General features: G+C 43.5%; 1 protein-coding gene across 1 annotated transcript; it reads right to left on the reverse strand.

Moving 5' to 3' along the window:
- Window positions 1-625: 625 nt before the first annotated feature.
- LOC144097733 (DNA-dependent metalloprotease SPRTN-like) lies at window positions 626-13,351 on the reverse strand. The gene is made up of 7 exons (XM_077630375.1): window positions 13,020-13,351; window positions 11,233-11,393; window positions 8,863-8,971; window positions 7,937-7,972; window positions 1,938-2,012; window positions 1,359-1,608; window positions 626-1,158 (listed from the first exon to the last, which is right to left on the reverse strand). The coding sequence occupies exons 1-7, from the start codon at window positions 13,155-13,157 to the stop codon at window positions 929-931; spliced, it is 999 nt and encodes a 332-aa protein (XP_077486501.1). The 5' UTR covers window positions 13,158-13,351; the 3' UTR covers window positions 626-928.
- Between the last annotated feature and the right edge of the window lie 2,378 nt (window positions 13,352-15,729).

The raw sequence follows: 15,729 nt of genomic DNA on the forward strand, positions 1-15,729 counted from the left end.
TTAAGGGCACAGTAATTAAAATGAGCTGTAAATACCACTACATGGCATAAATAATTAAATACAAATGATTTTGTAATGGCAATTTCAGCCTCTGTCAGTGCCAGCTTTGGAGTGCACTTCATCAAGTCACGGCCAACAAGGATTACCACATTCCCGACGACGTTGGAGTCACTGGCAAACACTCGTTCCTGTGAAACACTGGGTTCAGTGATGCCACAATAATTGGAGCAAGTGTACCTTTACACAAGCAGCTACTGAGACAATGTTCAAAATCAAATTATGTTCCCCTCAACACATGGAACTGAAACTTGCTAGAAGGAATCTTCATACGTTGAAAAAATCGTAGTTTGCATTTGGAATTTTGTTTTTGTACCCTTCAATATACGAAGCAGATAGAATGTCATCTCTGTGCAATATTTGATGATGAACAAGCCAGAGATCTTAGAAGAGCAATCACCTATAAGTGAGAAACATGCCCCTTGTGGCATTCGTACGAAGGTGCACAATGTAGATATAGTGCTTTCAGGAAATTGCACGTTATATATACTATTTACAAGACACGATGCATCTATGTGTGAACAAACTTTTATTTGTTCTTCCACAAAAATTTTTAAGAGGTGGACAACAATAGCTAAGCTAGCTAAGCTTAAGCCTAACATATTTATTTGGCACACTATGCATAAAACCAGCTAAAATTCCCAGCTGATTAGAAAAACTTGCCATGGAAACTGATCAATCATCTTGAATAAGGCACATTTCTAAATGTGAATTTATAAACTGCTCTTGTATGAAGTGCCCACAGACAGGACACTCAATGAGAGCTAAAACATTTCAGGCGCTCACATTTGCTGTGGCACCCACGTCTGTACGAGTGAGCGAAGATGACGATGACGTGCTTGCGTCATCCAGCTTTCCAATGCCCTTTCCTTTACTCCTTCACTGTCATATAAGCTGCTGTTATAACACAGTCATCATCGGACTCACTGTCAGAGCAGAGAATGTCCCTTATGAACTTCACTTCGGCAGCACTGCTTTTCCTGCTGGTTTGCTCTGCAGGCTGTGTTTTCTGGCCCAGAAAATCTTTCAATGTTGGCTGAGTTGGCAATGTTGGCAGGGTCCCGATGTCTGCCCCATCCATCAATTTAGGTTTCTTTGCAGCTTTACAAGAGAAAAAAAGATACATTTATAAAGCATTTCACTACAAAATAATGTCCGGTATCTACACTATGAAAGTTGGTAAGCAATATAGTTGTTGATGACCAAGCAAGAGAGCCAGGCATGCAGAAACAGTTTGCAGGAAAATACAAAAGCTCCCATTTCACAGTAAGCAAATGAAACAAAATGTGAGGCCAGCTCACCATTTTTAGCTGGCAAAGTACCATCCTTTTGCTTGCGCTTACTACTTTTGGGGTCTGGTTCACGTATTTTGATGAAGGTGCCACCACATTTGCGCTGGTGTTCAGCCCACCAGACATTCTTCTCAGATGGTGGCCGGTTCATGACTCGCTTGATAACGCCAAAGAATGGCATTAGATGTTTGCAAGGGCCATTACAGCGCCACCAGTGGGTACGGTAGTAGTCCGTCTCCTTATGAAAGTGGTGGAACACCTGGCCAGGTTAAAAAAACATGAAATCATGTGTTTATATTTTCACCATCTTTAGAACAACACAACAAGCACCAGAAAGCGGAACCTGGTACAACCTTTTGTATAGTCTTCATAATGTCTTCATTGTTTAACAGTGCATTAATGAATCTGCAGAAGCTACAGTAAAATAATGCAATGTTACCTGAAACTCAGCAATACTATACAGCACTAAACAAGGCTGGGCCACTTTCACATGTGACTGAATAACAACATTAGATAATGCATTCAAGTTGCTACAAAGGCAAATGTTACAACCAAGGCAGATGCATGAAACTAAATAGGCCAACTCACAGTGATGTTTGCTCCACTGGCTTTGTTAATACGATCCATGTGCTCATGAAATTCTGGTCCATGAGCCCTTTGACCCTGTGCACACACACACACAAAAAAAGCAATAAATTATTTATGCAGTGCCCCTGAAAGAGCTGCTACAACTGCCAGGATGTGGAAGCACTGAAACCATTTAACAAGTGCATTATAAAAGGTGATGGTCAATTGGAGATAAATCTGCAGTGCCCATGTATGCATGTGCATACACAAATTACTCCCAACCTACTGCCCACATTTCTAGTCATGCAAGCTTTAACAGTCAAATGCAATGCAACCAAAGAAAGGCATCAATGACAATGCTAAACTATGATAATATAGAAGCATGTCATCATTTGCATTGCAAACAGCTGATAGATTGTGCCCTACAGAACTGCACATTACAGTGCCTTTGTTGCAAATTCAGTAAACTATAGGACAGCGATATTTACATGAATAATCAATACTTCTCCCAGTAACAACTTTGTGATGAAAAAGCAATCACAGAGATAAAAAGAGGACACAGAGCCATATTTGCTGCTGCCAGAAGCTGGGTGAACAGCTTTCAGAGCACACAAGTGGTTACCACAGCTCAGAGTACCAAAGCCTACTGGACAGGAAAAGATAAGTCTCCCTGTTAACTCAGGAGAAATGCATGATCACACTACTGGCAAGCTAGACTGATATAGCCATATAAAGTGTACTATTTGTAGCAATACGAAAGCAAAACGTTAACTACATGCACATTATGCTTGAGAAAGCATTTAATCTTCACCTTGTAAATTGTAATGAAAGTGTTTTCTCAAGCGCTTTGCCATAAAATGCCTCTGCAAAAGGGCCACTCAACAAAATTAAGCATTTAACCGAATGTATGAGGTCATTTCTACCCAAATCAAAATTCATATAACTACCTTTCACCAGTGGGGAAAAAAGAAAGACAGGCAGACACAAAAGTATCACTGAAGAGAAAATATTAACCAAAAACTGTAGTTTCAAATGCTACTTCTAAAACCAAACTGCAAATAAATGACTCAATTCATCAAAAGCCCCATCTAATCTTTCGCATGAAGAGTGAAGGGATGACACAGGCGCTGTGGCTAGCCTGCTTGCAGCGTAGACATAGGCCATCAGTGTTTACATACACTGCCTGCATGCACTCTGTTAACACATGCCAACTCTTGCACATTTCACCTTTTTACTCTGTCATAAAGCACTGAACTGCTGTTAAGTCAACGCATGTGAGATATTATGGAAAGAAAAAAGCTAGAGAGTTGTACAATGGGAATTCACTCGCTTAGATTGCAACTCCCAGGGAACCAAGAATGCAATCAAGAATTTCAACTGCATATGCCAGTACCTTTTTACAGCCTCTGACAGATGCTTGAACCCATTGTTTCTCTTCAGCTGAGGTCAATATTGCAAGGGCATCCTCAAAATCACAGAGCTTTCCCAACTTTGAATATCCCAACCTACCAACAATTATACATTCATAAGCACTTGTCCCACACCCACCACCTACCTCCTCATATACAGGTGGTAGCATTTCTATCAGGTGATCAACTTGGTATGAATTAAGTTTTCAACATGCATGCATTAAAAATGTAAAAAAGAGAAAACAGAAGGGTACGATATGCAAACTCCATACAACGGACAGGCCCAAGCCACCCAGCCCAAGACACAGCAATATAAACTACACAGGAGTGACAGTGTAACATGATACAAGAGAAGCCAACAGTCCTTAAAAGCACCAGAAACAGGACCGTTTCTTCTAATGGTGGTGTCAATTAATGTGAGTGAGAAATGGCATCGCTATTGTGCTGTACAAGATGAGAAATGTGCAAAAAAAATTTGAAATCTACACAGCGTAGACATAGGCCATCAGTGTTTACATACACTGCCTGCATGCACTCTGTTAACACATGCCAACTCTTGCACATTTCACCTTTTTACTCTGTCATAAAGCACTGAACTGCTGTTAAGTCAACGCATGTGAGATATTATGGAAAGAAAAAAGCTAGAGAGTTGTACAATGGGAATTCACTCACTTAGATTGCAACTCCCAGGGAACCAAGAATGCGATCAAGAATTTCAACTGCATATGCCAGTACCTTTTTACAGCCTCTGACAGATGCTTGAACCCTTTGTTTCTCTTCAGCTGAGGTCAATATTGCAAGGGCATCCTCAAAATCACAGAGCTTTCCCAACTTTGAATATCCCAACCTACCAACAATTATACATTCATAAGCACTTGTCCCACACCCACCACCTACCTCCTCATATACAGGTGGTAGCATTTCTATCAGGTGATCAACTTGGTATGAATTAAGTTTTCAACATGCATGCATTAAAAATGTAAAAAAGAGAAAACAGAAGGGTACGATATGCAAACTCCATACAACGGACAGGCCCAAGCCACCCAGCCCAAGACACAGCAATATAAACTGCACAGGAGTGACAGTGTAACATGATACAAGAGAAGCCAACAGTCCTTAAAAGCACCAGAAACAGGACCGTTTCTTCTAATGGTGGTGTCAATTAATGTGAGTGAGAAATGGCATCGCTATTGTGCTGTACAAGATGAGAAATGTGCAAAAAAAATTTGAAATCTACACAGCAAATGTTCATGCTGTATCCCAACTCAGCATCAAACTTCAGTCGACGACTGATTTTTCGGATTCTCTAGGGACAACAAGATTGTCCAAAAAATAGGGCAGAAATGCGGCCCGCCGTATGCTGTCCAATGGCAGTGCACGTCAAAGATCCCCAGGAGGTCTAAATTATTCCGGAGCCCTCCACACAGCACCTCTTTCTCTCTCACTCCGACCTTCCTTCCTACCCTTGTGGCACGGTTTCGGTGTCCACCAGGATCTGACACTGTGACATTTCCTTTAAAGCCCAAAAAGAAATTTTTCTGAAAAATCAAATTTCACCGAAAAAATCACTATAACATTTCCAACATGCCCGAGGAAGGGGTAATGATGTGCACATTCTCAAGCTCCTCATGATTAAATCTCGGCACGCGTCGCGTACACAGACGATGGCGGGCACCCGCTTTCATGAGCTCTGCGAATGATGACCATACTGCCTCCGGCATATCGCCGATGAACGCACGGGTTGGTACAAAGTCTGAACGCGAAAGCGAAGCCGCCGCTGCAGGAACTGCATTGTGCCCGCAGTACGAAGGACCCACAACGTCAAGGCGAAGATGGCGAAATGATAACAACCGACAAACGACCGAAGCAATCACTCCATCAGTGTTGGTTTTTGTGGTTAGGCCTAACAACTACGTAGAGCCAAAATCAGCACCATAACCGGTGATATGCACGCTGCGGCAGCTTGCGCATAATGAGATGTGTATTGCCTGTCAACAAAACGCCAGTTGTTGACAGTTTTGGGATAGAAAAATCAGGGTTGCGCTGCATTTTGCTCCGGGTGCGCTCATATCGCTTTGAAATGCACCATCATTTTCTTACGCGTTCGCCGTCTTAATAACGCCGTATGCCATCCACGCGCTTCTCTGCCACCTCTTCCCGGGTTCGGGACGAAAGGCTCGGCATAGATGACTTTTGCGAGCTGTAACTACTGTACCAAATTTGAAGCAGTGGACAATGTCCAAGAACGGTATGAATTCGAAACCACACGGGCACAATGTGCCGACTCGCGGAGCATACTAGCCCCGCCATTTAGGCTTGAATTTCGTTTTGTTTTAACAAGTTTTCGATCTCCCGTGCGTGTTTGCTTTAACGTGGTTCCACTATATACATTAATTCATTATATGGCTTCTTGTGCATTGACTGTGAGTGCGAAAGAGGCTCGAGCAGTCAGTTGAGTGCATCCGAAATTTCAGATGCCCTTATACATTGGCTCTAAGTGCCATGTCGTGGTGCCACAAAAAAAGTCCGAATAATCAAGAGTCCAAATATTCGGTTGTTGACTGTAACTGCATATATGGCAGTGAGCAGTAAGAAGTGCAGATAGTAACGGAATACGAGTGACATGCATGCAGGCTGAACGGCAGGAACTGGAAGTGTGGGAATAAGGACAGCCTTTAATTTGAAACAGAAGGAATGCTACAGAAAACAAAACACACATGGCAACAAAAAGAAGCAGGAATCAAAATTCTACATGCTTGAAAGGCTTAAAAGAACTGGCATGCACGTTGACAACATTGCCATAAACAAGTGCAAGTGGCCATCTCATTCTTCCCTTCTGGAATATAGACAGATAGCCTTCTTTATTCTAGGCTTCTTTTTCCTGTGAACCCAGTGTTCGTTTTGAATAACGTTCTGCTATGGCAAAGATGCAAAATGTGCTCATACCATATCACAGAAGGTGAAAAAGTGCCCAAAAGTGAAATCGAATTGGCTCGCACTGACTTGTGGTGCCCTCTTTGCGCAGTGACACAAAATAGTCAAACTAGGCCCTCTGTGCACAGCTGCACAAGCTAGTGCTTGCAATGTGAGCGCAGCATGAGAGGTTGGTAGTTTAACACATGGGGAGAGAGGCTATGGCGATGGCCAAGTGATCTAAAGCAGCAGCAAGTGAAGCTAATCTGTTTGCGCTACCATGGATTCGAATCCCATTTAAGTTATAGGTACAGTAAGCTTTTTCACTTTCTTGGAGGCTTCAGAGACCAACACTGATGGACAGAAATCGCGGCAGTGGGGGTTCTAATGCTAACACATTAAAGAGGCTCTCAATAAAGTTGCGGTATGCTTGGGACGTTAAAGGATGCAGCTTCACAAGTATCCTCCAGCAAGAATTTTTTAAATGCGTTTTACAGAAGCTTGGATATTTGTAGTCAAAATCTGAATTTGAATGGCTTTTGAGCCTTTTCCTTTCCTCTCATCACTTTTTGCATATTGCGAGGTCGCTGCTCCTCTGCTGACCCCATCGCAAGCACGCATGGGAATTTCCCGGGAGGCAAGCTTCCTGATCTGCCACAGCGACGCAGCTCACTAGCCGCGACCATAGTAGCTGTGCGACGTCTGAAAGAATCTAACTAATAGCCATCTATTCTCCGGCATACGCAGGAGCGTGAAACAGAGGAGGGCGCAAGCATGAAAAGGTCGCCAGAAAGGGCTCACCAACTTTCGTGCAGGATTGTGGGTTCTTTGTGTATAAGTGTATTATTATATAAGGCATAAAGTGTTCATGACAACAAAATGCAGTGGTTGAGTGAGTTTATGTACTCTCCTCAGAAGATGTTTCAAAGCACCTTTGAAAGAAAACCACACAAGACCGGAACTAAACTCACAACTGCGAGGTTTCAATCTTGATGCACTACTGTTGCAACGAACAGCGGCAAAAGTGCACCTGAAAAAAGTATATTGCTGCTTTCGGGTATGTCATTCTTTAGAAGCACGAGCAAGTATGGAAGATGCATTGTCTGTTGTATGAAACTATGCCAACAGCCCAATCAAGAATAACTGTACGATTCGTGGCTACAGCAATGGAACAAATTGTGCTTAGTTGCACAAAGCACCAGTACAATCAGTAGTGCTGGACTGCAGGGTGGTGGTTCTGCATATCTTTCTGTAGCTTTGCATGTAATGATGCATTCCAAACTGAACGTGCAACACCTCACCTAACTATCCATTTTACTGCACTACTCTTGTGGTAACCTTGTCCACTAACACTCATATAAGAGAAAAGCATTCCTTCTTAAGTGCATCCACAAATTGAGCTCATGGAACATTTAGTTCATTAATTCAATTTCCATGGAAGTAGCAAATGAGTCACCAGCATGATGTGAAAACCAGAGATATGTTTATCATATGCCCGCACAAAGCATGATGAACTATGGTTATAATTATGCATAAAAGTGGTTTTTTTTCATTGTAAGTTTTGCACCACGTATGGTGTGCAGGGGCTGGCAAGTAAAAAAACAAGACAGAAGTGAGAGGATGTGCACTGTCCACTTTTTTTTCCAGCAATTTTTCCAGAAAGAAAAAAAAAAGCGAAAGAATGAAACAATAACACACCTTGGTCACTAAGAGGTAGGCATGGATCATCTCATGCTATAACAGAATAAAACACGTAAATTAGTATAACAATGCAAAACAGTCAAGCCCACTTGCAGTTGGCTCGACACAAACCTGACAGTCAATCAGATGGCGTTCGCTATAACCGAGTGGTGCGGCTCATTCTTTAGTTCATTCTATGAGATTACTTTTCATTGCCCTAATACATATTCTGACAGTAGCACCACCCTAGTTCGCAATAACCAAGCATTCGTTATATCTGCGGCCATTATAAGTAGGCTTGAGTGTATTTAAAGAATTTGGGGACTGCAACTGACAACACAACATTGCACTGCTACTCGGGAAGTTTCTGAATGTATATCTAGACAATAAGTCATGCACACATTTTGAAATCATGCACACATTTTGAAAGTTACACAGAATGGAGTCAAAGTCAACACAAATTAGCAGCTCGGTCACAGAAAAATATTACACAAGGAAGCAAGTGTGGTGCCTGACCATGTGAGCTGTCATGCCTGAAGCATACTTACATCATCACTTGTATTACTTACTTACAGCCATATTTAGCCATCATTTGTAAGCCTTTATATGGCAAAGTTAACATTGCCCCCTCTGTAACTATACACATCAATATATTACTAGGTACATGCTGCAGTGGCTCAGTGGCTAGGAACACTACCCCTGGCACAAAAAAATCAAGACTGAATCAATGCTTCAATAGAAGCAGAAACTCATCACCCAACCCTTGCTGGTTTTTTCTGAACATACCAAACAGTGCATACTTGAACAGCATGCCACATTATCAAAGCAAACAGGCTGTTAACAGTGTGTTGCTTAGTTGCTCCAAGTTTACAATCAAGCACGATGAAAAAACTGGGTTGCAGGGTCACTCATGTCTACACATCCTGATGGAGGCAAGTGCTCACCAGCAGTGTTTCCACCAGATCCTTTCTTGGCCGAAACTTCAGAAGGGGCTCGCTGAGTTTCACGGTGCACAGTCCACCATTCACTTTATATTCGCACAACCCAGAACAGCTGAAATGCATACACAAGGACGTTTCACTTCACCCTCTAGCCATCAAGGCAATGCAAAGGCTGAAATGCTTCGGCTGAGAAAATTGCTGCTGCTCTCAGTGACTTACATAGCTGGCGATAACGCCTACATTGAATAGCTAATTCAACTTCACCTGCAAGAATTGTTTAGGCAGAAAATAACTAAATGTGCATTAGCAGTTGTAAAGTCGTCCATAGACCTGTCTAGAGCGCCCAAACTCTGTGCCATCTGCACTGGATGGATGAAAAAATCTGAACCCTTTAAATCGGGCAGTGGTTCAAGCCACCTAGCCATGACTTGTGAAATTTTACTCTTGTCTTAATTTTAGCCATCAATCAGAAAACCTTCGCTTGGTTACTTCTACCTGCTTAAAATCCACTTTTCCTTCACTGTCCTCAAGCCCCATTGCTTTGAATAAATCAGCCCCGCTGCTTTGCACTGTAGGGCGAAGCCCTTTACAGAAAAGTATCAAGTGTTCAGTCATTTCCTCCTCCTCTCCGCATGCAACGCACGTGTCCATCTCGTGGTACCCGAATCTATATGTCCTAGTCTGCAAAACTCCCGTCCTGGCCTGATCACAGATATTTTCTTTTGCAATTTCCTGCTTAAAGATCCTGTACGTTCCCAGTGCCAATTTCGTCAGCATCCCTGTTTTCTACAGAGCTCTCTCTGTTTCTTTAACTTTTTTCCTAACAAATAATTGCCGATTTGCCCCCTACTACTGTCCAGATATTTGCTTGTCAATTTTCTAGTTTGCTTTCTCCATTTCGTGTCAACATTCCTTATGTACAGGTACCTGAAAACTTTCCTAGCCCACTGCTTTTCCCCCATTTTTCTCAATCACTCCTCAAATGCTATCTTACTGCTAGCCTCTCTGCTCTCAAACGACGCCCATCCCATATCATCCTGTACCCCCCAATTTGGTGTATAGTCATGTGCTCCCAAAGCTAGCCTCCCTACGCAGCGTTGTTTGATTTCTCACCTTGCTTGAAAATCTGGTCTCATGCACAGGGCCGCACCGACGAATGTCAGACTAGGAACCATCATCCCTTTCCAGGTCCCCCTTACCACTTCATGCCTCTTGTAATTCCACATTTTTCATGACAGCTAAATTCCTATTAGCTTTATTCATGACATATTTTTCATGCTCAGTCAGATACTCAGCAATGCTATTTATCCGCACCCCAAGATACTTGTACTCATCCACTACTTCTAGCATGAACTTTTGTATTCTATGCTCGCTGCCCTCATCACTAAATGTCATTACAGATTTTTCCTTACTAAACTTGAAACCTAATCTGTCTCCCTCTGTACCATAAAAGTCTATAAACTTCTGCAAAGCTTCCTTGTTGCCAGCCATTAGCACATTATCATCCACGTAAATTAGTCCTGGTAATGACTGTTTAATCCATTCTCCTTGACTCCAAAAAAAAAGGTTGACTAGTCCGCTCCTCTCCAGTTTGGTGTCTAACCCTTGCAGGTACAACATGAACAACAAAGGAGACAGAGGACATCCTTGCCTAAGCCCCCACTGTATCTCTAGGCTCTGATACATTTTTTTCCCATTTTATAAGCACTCTGTTACCCTTATATATATATATATCTTTTAAAAGATTAATTACTCCATCTTCAACATCCAATGTGTCCAGTATGTCCCACAAATCCTCTTGAATACTGTTGTCGTAGGCTCCCCTAATATCCAGAAGTGCTAGCTGCAGCGCACAGAGCGGCTGCAGCTAGCAGCAGCGCTTGATTCGAGATAGCGCATGTCTGATGCTCAGACCATAATCAGATATGCGTTATCTGGAACAAGGCACTGCTGCTAGACATCGCTCTGTGCGCTGCAGAGTGCAGACAGCACGCAGTTCGAGCGCTCGACAGGTATGTTGATGACTCTACAGTCTGTGCAAAGTGTAGAAGACAAATGTTAAGGACCTTCAGATTTAAATAAGTACTAATAATGGACAATGAATTTGTACATTATCAGTACTTCAGTATGGGTGCAAAAGTGAAAGCTTGTTGAACAATGTCAACAGAAATTTATGGAAGTACTAGCTTCTAAAAAAATCTTTAAATAATGCAAATTAGCCATATTAGAGCACAACACCCTCACAACAAAATTGCAACTTTGGTATTTGAGTTTAGTAAAGTCAAACAATCGAGTGCTCACAGCATCCACACGGCACATGCAAACCTAAATAATGCAGAAATTCATCTAAGCATAAAAAAAAGTCATGCTCACAGGACCATGCGCCGGCTCCAGCGCACTTCAACCTCGTTCAGCTTGCCATAAAAGTAGGCCTCATTAAATTCATCAAAAAGCCTGTGCACATCTGGGTTTGGGTCGTGTAGCTCCCAAAATTCATCCACCACTGAGAGGTCTTTTCGTGATGAGTGAGATACCTGCAAACCAGCACATCACAGACAATCAGACTAAATGAAAAAAATCCAATTTCATTATAACAGCACTAAAAATGGCAAGCAAGTTGGTATGGTTACAGTTAACAGCACGAAAGGATGGAACACACTAAATGAAACACAGCTAAGCGCCGACCTTCAAGTGAAGCTTGAAGCAACGCAACAGTTGTTGAAACAAAGAAGTGTACGTGGTCAAACAGTGGGCGAAAAAAAAAAAAGTGGCATAGCATCGCATCTCCAGAATTTTTTTTTACTGTACAGCCATGCTACGTGACTAACAATTTTGCTTGACTCACAATTTTATTAGTAATGCTACAACACTTAACGGTTTGTGGGAACAGGGCAGAGAAACAAGTGCATGACACACCGCAGCGTCTCATGCATGCGAGTTGTTTCCCTGCGTCCCTGTCCTGTTTTTACATAGCTAAATGTTTGTAACACGTCCTGCTCAGTTTAGGCCTATTCCACTCTCAGTATAACAAAAGGTGATTAGAAACGCTCATCACTTTGTGGGAACAGGGCAGAGAAACACACTGTGTTCATGGTGGGTGAACAGCGCAACAAAGGCAAGAGCTGACTAGCAACTGAGTTTATTGAAGAATTAAAAGTGGTAATATATAGTGAACGTAAACAATAAAATATATTTAAAAATGCAAATGCGAATTACCGCTGTACAAGAAAGCAGTGCTCTTCTACCATAAGAACAAGGGGACCCTAGAAATCATGGAAGCATATCACATTTATAATCTAGGAGAAAAGTGCATCAGCAATCCTTCTGTGACATTAAGTGGCAAGAAAATTCAATATCTGGACTTGCACATGGCATAAGTTGTTTACCCCCTTTTGTCGTTTTTTTATATTTTATTGTTTACGTTCACTATATATTACCACTTTGTTCTTCAATAAACTCAGTTGCTAGTCAGCGCTTGTCTTGCCTTTGTCCCGCCTTTGTTGCGCTGTTCACCCACCATGAATGCTTATTAACTCGCCCAATCTCAGCTTTACTCAAACACAATGTGCACAAGACACGAAGCAGCGCTGCGTCTTGTGCATGTAAATTGCGTTTTCCTCCGTTCTTGTCGCGTTTTCCCATTGTTAAACGTTTCTAATACGTCTTGCTCAGTTAAGGACTGTTCCACTCTCGGTCTAACAAAAGGTAAACTCCGATCTGCCTGCCGTCCACAACACTTGTCCACCGCAGTAACACACGCTGAACGACTAATTGTCAAACGCTTTCAGTGGTTTTGACATGTGTGCTTCGGACATGACAGCAAAAACAAAACATCAAAATCTATACATACATTAGACACACAGTACGGTTAACGTTCTGCTCGTATGTACTATCGCGATTTAAAGAGATGCGAACGCGGCGCCTACGCGTTCCGAATTTCTTTTGATCGCGCTTTTACCAGACAGGCAAAAAAAAAGACGTTAGAGTCGCCCTAGAATGCATCACAGACCACAGACGACTCTAGTGTCTTTGTAAAAGCGTGATGAAAAGAAATGCGAACAGCGGTGTGTCTAGTCTCCGCTTTGTTCGCGTTTCTTTCCATCGCGCCTGTATTTGGTTTCACGTGCAAAAGTACTGCCGACACTAAAACCTGCACATACCACAGATGTCCCTGCCGGCTTCTCGATGCTGGATTCATTCAATTTCGGCAAACTCTCGTGATACTCATATTCTTCGGTCATTCCCAGCGCAAGCTCCGGGCTCAAAAGAGTCTCTTCATCTGCACTGGTCATGCTCATTGTCGAAATGCTGGTCGACAGAAACGCTACACGCTTCACAGAAGCCAACAATTGCTGTTAATACAATCGGCCGTGAATTTCGCAGACAGCACCAGCGCGCGGCGCGCTACAATAGAGCCGACAAACTACGCGCAACAGCACGTTTGCCTTTCAAAAAACTTGCTGACTGTGCGCGCGAATAATGGCAGAGCCAAGAACCGGCGCGCGCGAATAATGGCAGAGCCAAGAACCGGCCGTTTTCTTTGTCAAACGCCTTCAGTCCGTCCCCAGCAGTCCCTAGCTCTGGGGCCTCCCTAGAATTACCTGTCCCTAGCAACATTTGTTTGTTGCTAGGATCAACGTTTATAGATATACTTGAGTTTCGAAACTCCCACGCTGGAGCCGGGCGCGATTTGTCCCTAGGGAGTGTGAGGGCGCTGCGGTCGCCGGTTGCGCCAACGTTTGGCTTGCGGCGCGTGCGTGGGTGATTTTTTTTTTTTCGTGTTGCTGCTTTTTTTTTGCGTGTTTGTGTCGCTTTAGTTTTCATTTAGTTGAACGTGCGACTACTTCGTGAATATCGTTAAATGTCAGCCGTTTGCTGTAACGGAGTGAGAAGCGAGTGATTTGGACGCTGCAAGAAGTCGTCGATTTCCACGGCCTGCTGCTGCCGTCCAGCCGTTTTTTCCACCAAGAGCTGCACTCATCTACCTGTTTTGCCTTTTAACTTCAACTGCGTTGAAATTCAGCCAGCATGCCGACCTGCTGCTTCGTGCCTGGTTGTACGAGTGGGTACCGAAGCAACCCAGAAAAGAGAAACTTTTTTGCTCCACCATCGGACCCGCTGCTTCGAGAGAGGTGGGCTAGAGCGATCCCCTGCGCTGACAAGCTACTCAGCAAAACATGCAAAGTGTGCGACGTTCATTTCCAGCCGTCAGACATCGTCAAAACATTCGGGCACAACATCAACGGTGAGGTTGTTCTCGAATGGTGCCATTCCCATTCTGTTTCCCAATTTGCCCAGTTACCTGTCTTCTGCAACCGAAAGGCGGCGATCACCGAAGAAGAGAGGCGAAACTGCTAGGGGTGCACAGCTGGCTTGTCAGGTCACTCACAAAGAATCACAAGAGCTGCCGGGTGATTTCGATAGCACTGAAATTGCAAACGTCACCGAGAATGGTGAGTCGCTGCAACTGCCTCGAAACTGGCAATATTCAGCTCTGGTGGAGGAACCTGGTGATCGTCAGCAAGCAGTTTTCTACGAATCAAGACTGAAAACAGGTGTGTTCTCCATCCACAAAAGCGTTGTGGTAAGGGAGGACCGTACATATATTATTTCGTTATTTCAGGGAACGGGAAACTATTACAAAGATCGCTTGTCGATGTGCAGATGCTCTCGCCTATAGACAGACGTGGAAGCGACAGTGCAAATTGTGAAAATGGCACCAACACGGTTGGCTGCTCACATCACTGTGAGGAATTTACTGCTGAAGTGATCCATTTTTATTTAGTCACTCGTATGCACTGCTTTGCAAGAGCAAAGTGCCAAGAGAATGACTCTGCAGTGAAGGCACAAAGAGAGAGGAAAAAGGCAAAGCTCGTCTAAGAATCCTCAAAGCCTGTTCTTTTCAGCAAATGTGTTAATAAAGTGTTTTTGTTTTTGAATATCATTCACCCAGCTCTTGTTGTCGTGTTTCTTGGTACATTGCGTATATTATGTACATTGGTGTTGTAAAGTGTGGTTAAGGCTGCACAGTAAAGACTACAGAACGAAGGTGGGCTGCGGAGGTCGTCAGCTGCAAAACATTCCATTTCGCCGACTTGCACCTCGCCCTGAGCGCCTTGAAGTTGCGCGCGCTTGCGGTCAATGCAAAGGGAAGGCGAATGGTGCTCGGTATCAGTACGAAATTTTCGTTGCGCATTTCTTCAGGTAAGCGGGAATGGATGCAACAAGCGCTGCATTTGGAAGTAACATAATTTGAGGCGCACTACTAGCCACAAGAACGTAACTTTAAAGATTGTAGAAAAGAAAACGGACGCAGTCAAGTACGCCATCCTACGCAGGCGCGACGCGCTCAATGAGGGGCACGGCTTTTAGCGACGATAAAACGCTAACCTACCGCGGCTTTGAAGTCGCATGACAGTTGTTCTGCAATAGGCGACTATTCGTATCGTCGCATGTTCATACATAACCGCTCCTTCAATAGCCACTGCGCTGGAAAACGCACCGAGCGCACTCCACTAAGACGAAGAAGAAAAGCTCGAACTTTTCGCTGCATGATAAAATTTTTGCAAATCGAAATGGTTAGCGAACAAAAGTCCGTTGTACAAGCAATCTAGCAGCGCCCTGCACAGGCAAAACATTGGAAGCTAGCAGACGACGCTTGCTTCCATAGCGCAACCTTCGACCGCAGCGCCGCGGTGGCAGGAACCGCGGCGGACCGGCTCCTGCCAATGGGCGCGGCGGAGAGTTTCGAAACTCAAGTATATCTATCAACGTTGGCTAGGATTGCAACACAAAGCTTATGAATTTTGTTGTGTGCCAAAAGCAGCGGCGTACCGTGCGCATGTGTTGGCAACTGTGGACACAAGCAAA

This window comes from Amblyomma americanum, chromosome 1 (assembly GCF_052857255.1).
Source record: "Amblyomma americanum isolate KBUSLIRL-KWMA chromosome 1, ASM5285725v1, whole genome shotgun sequence".
In the NCBI taxonomy this organism is placed as follows: domain Eukaryota; kingdom Metazoa; phylum Arthropoda; class Arachnida; order Ixodida; family Ixodidae; genus Amblyomma; species Amblyomma americanum.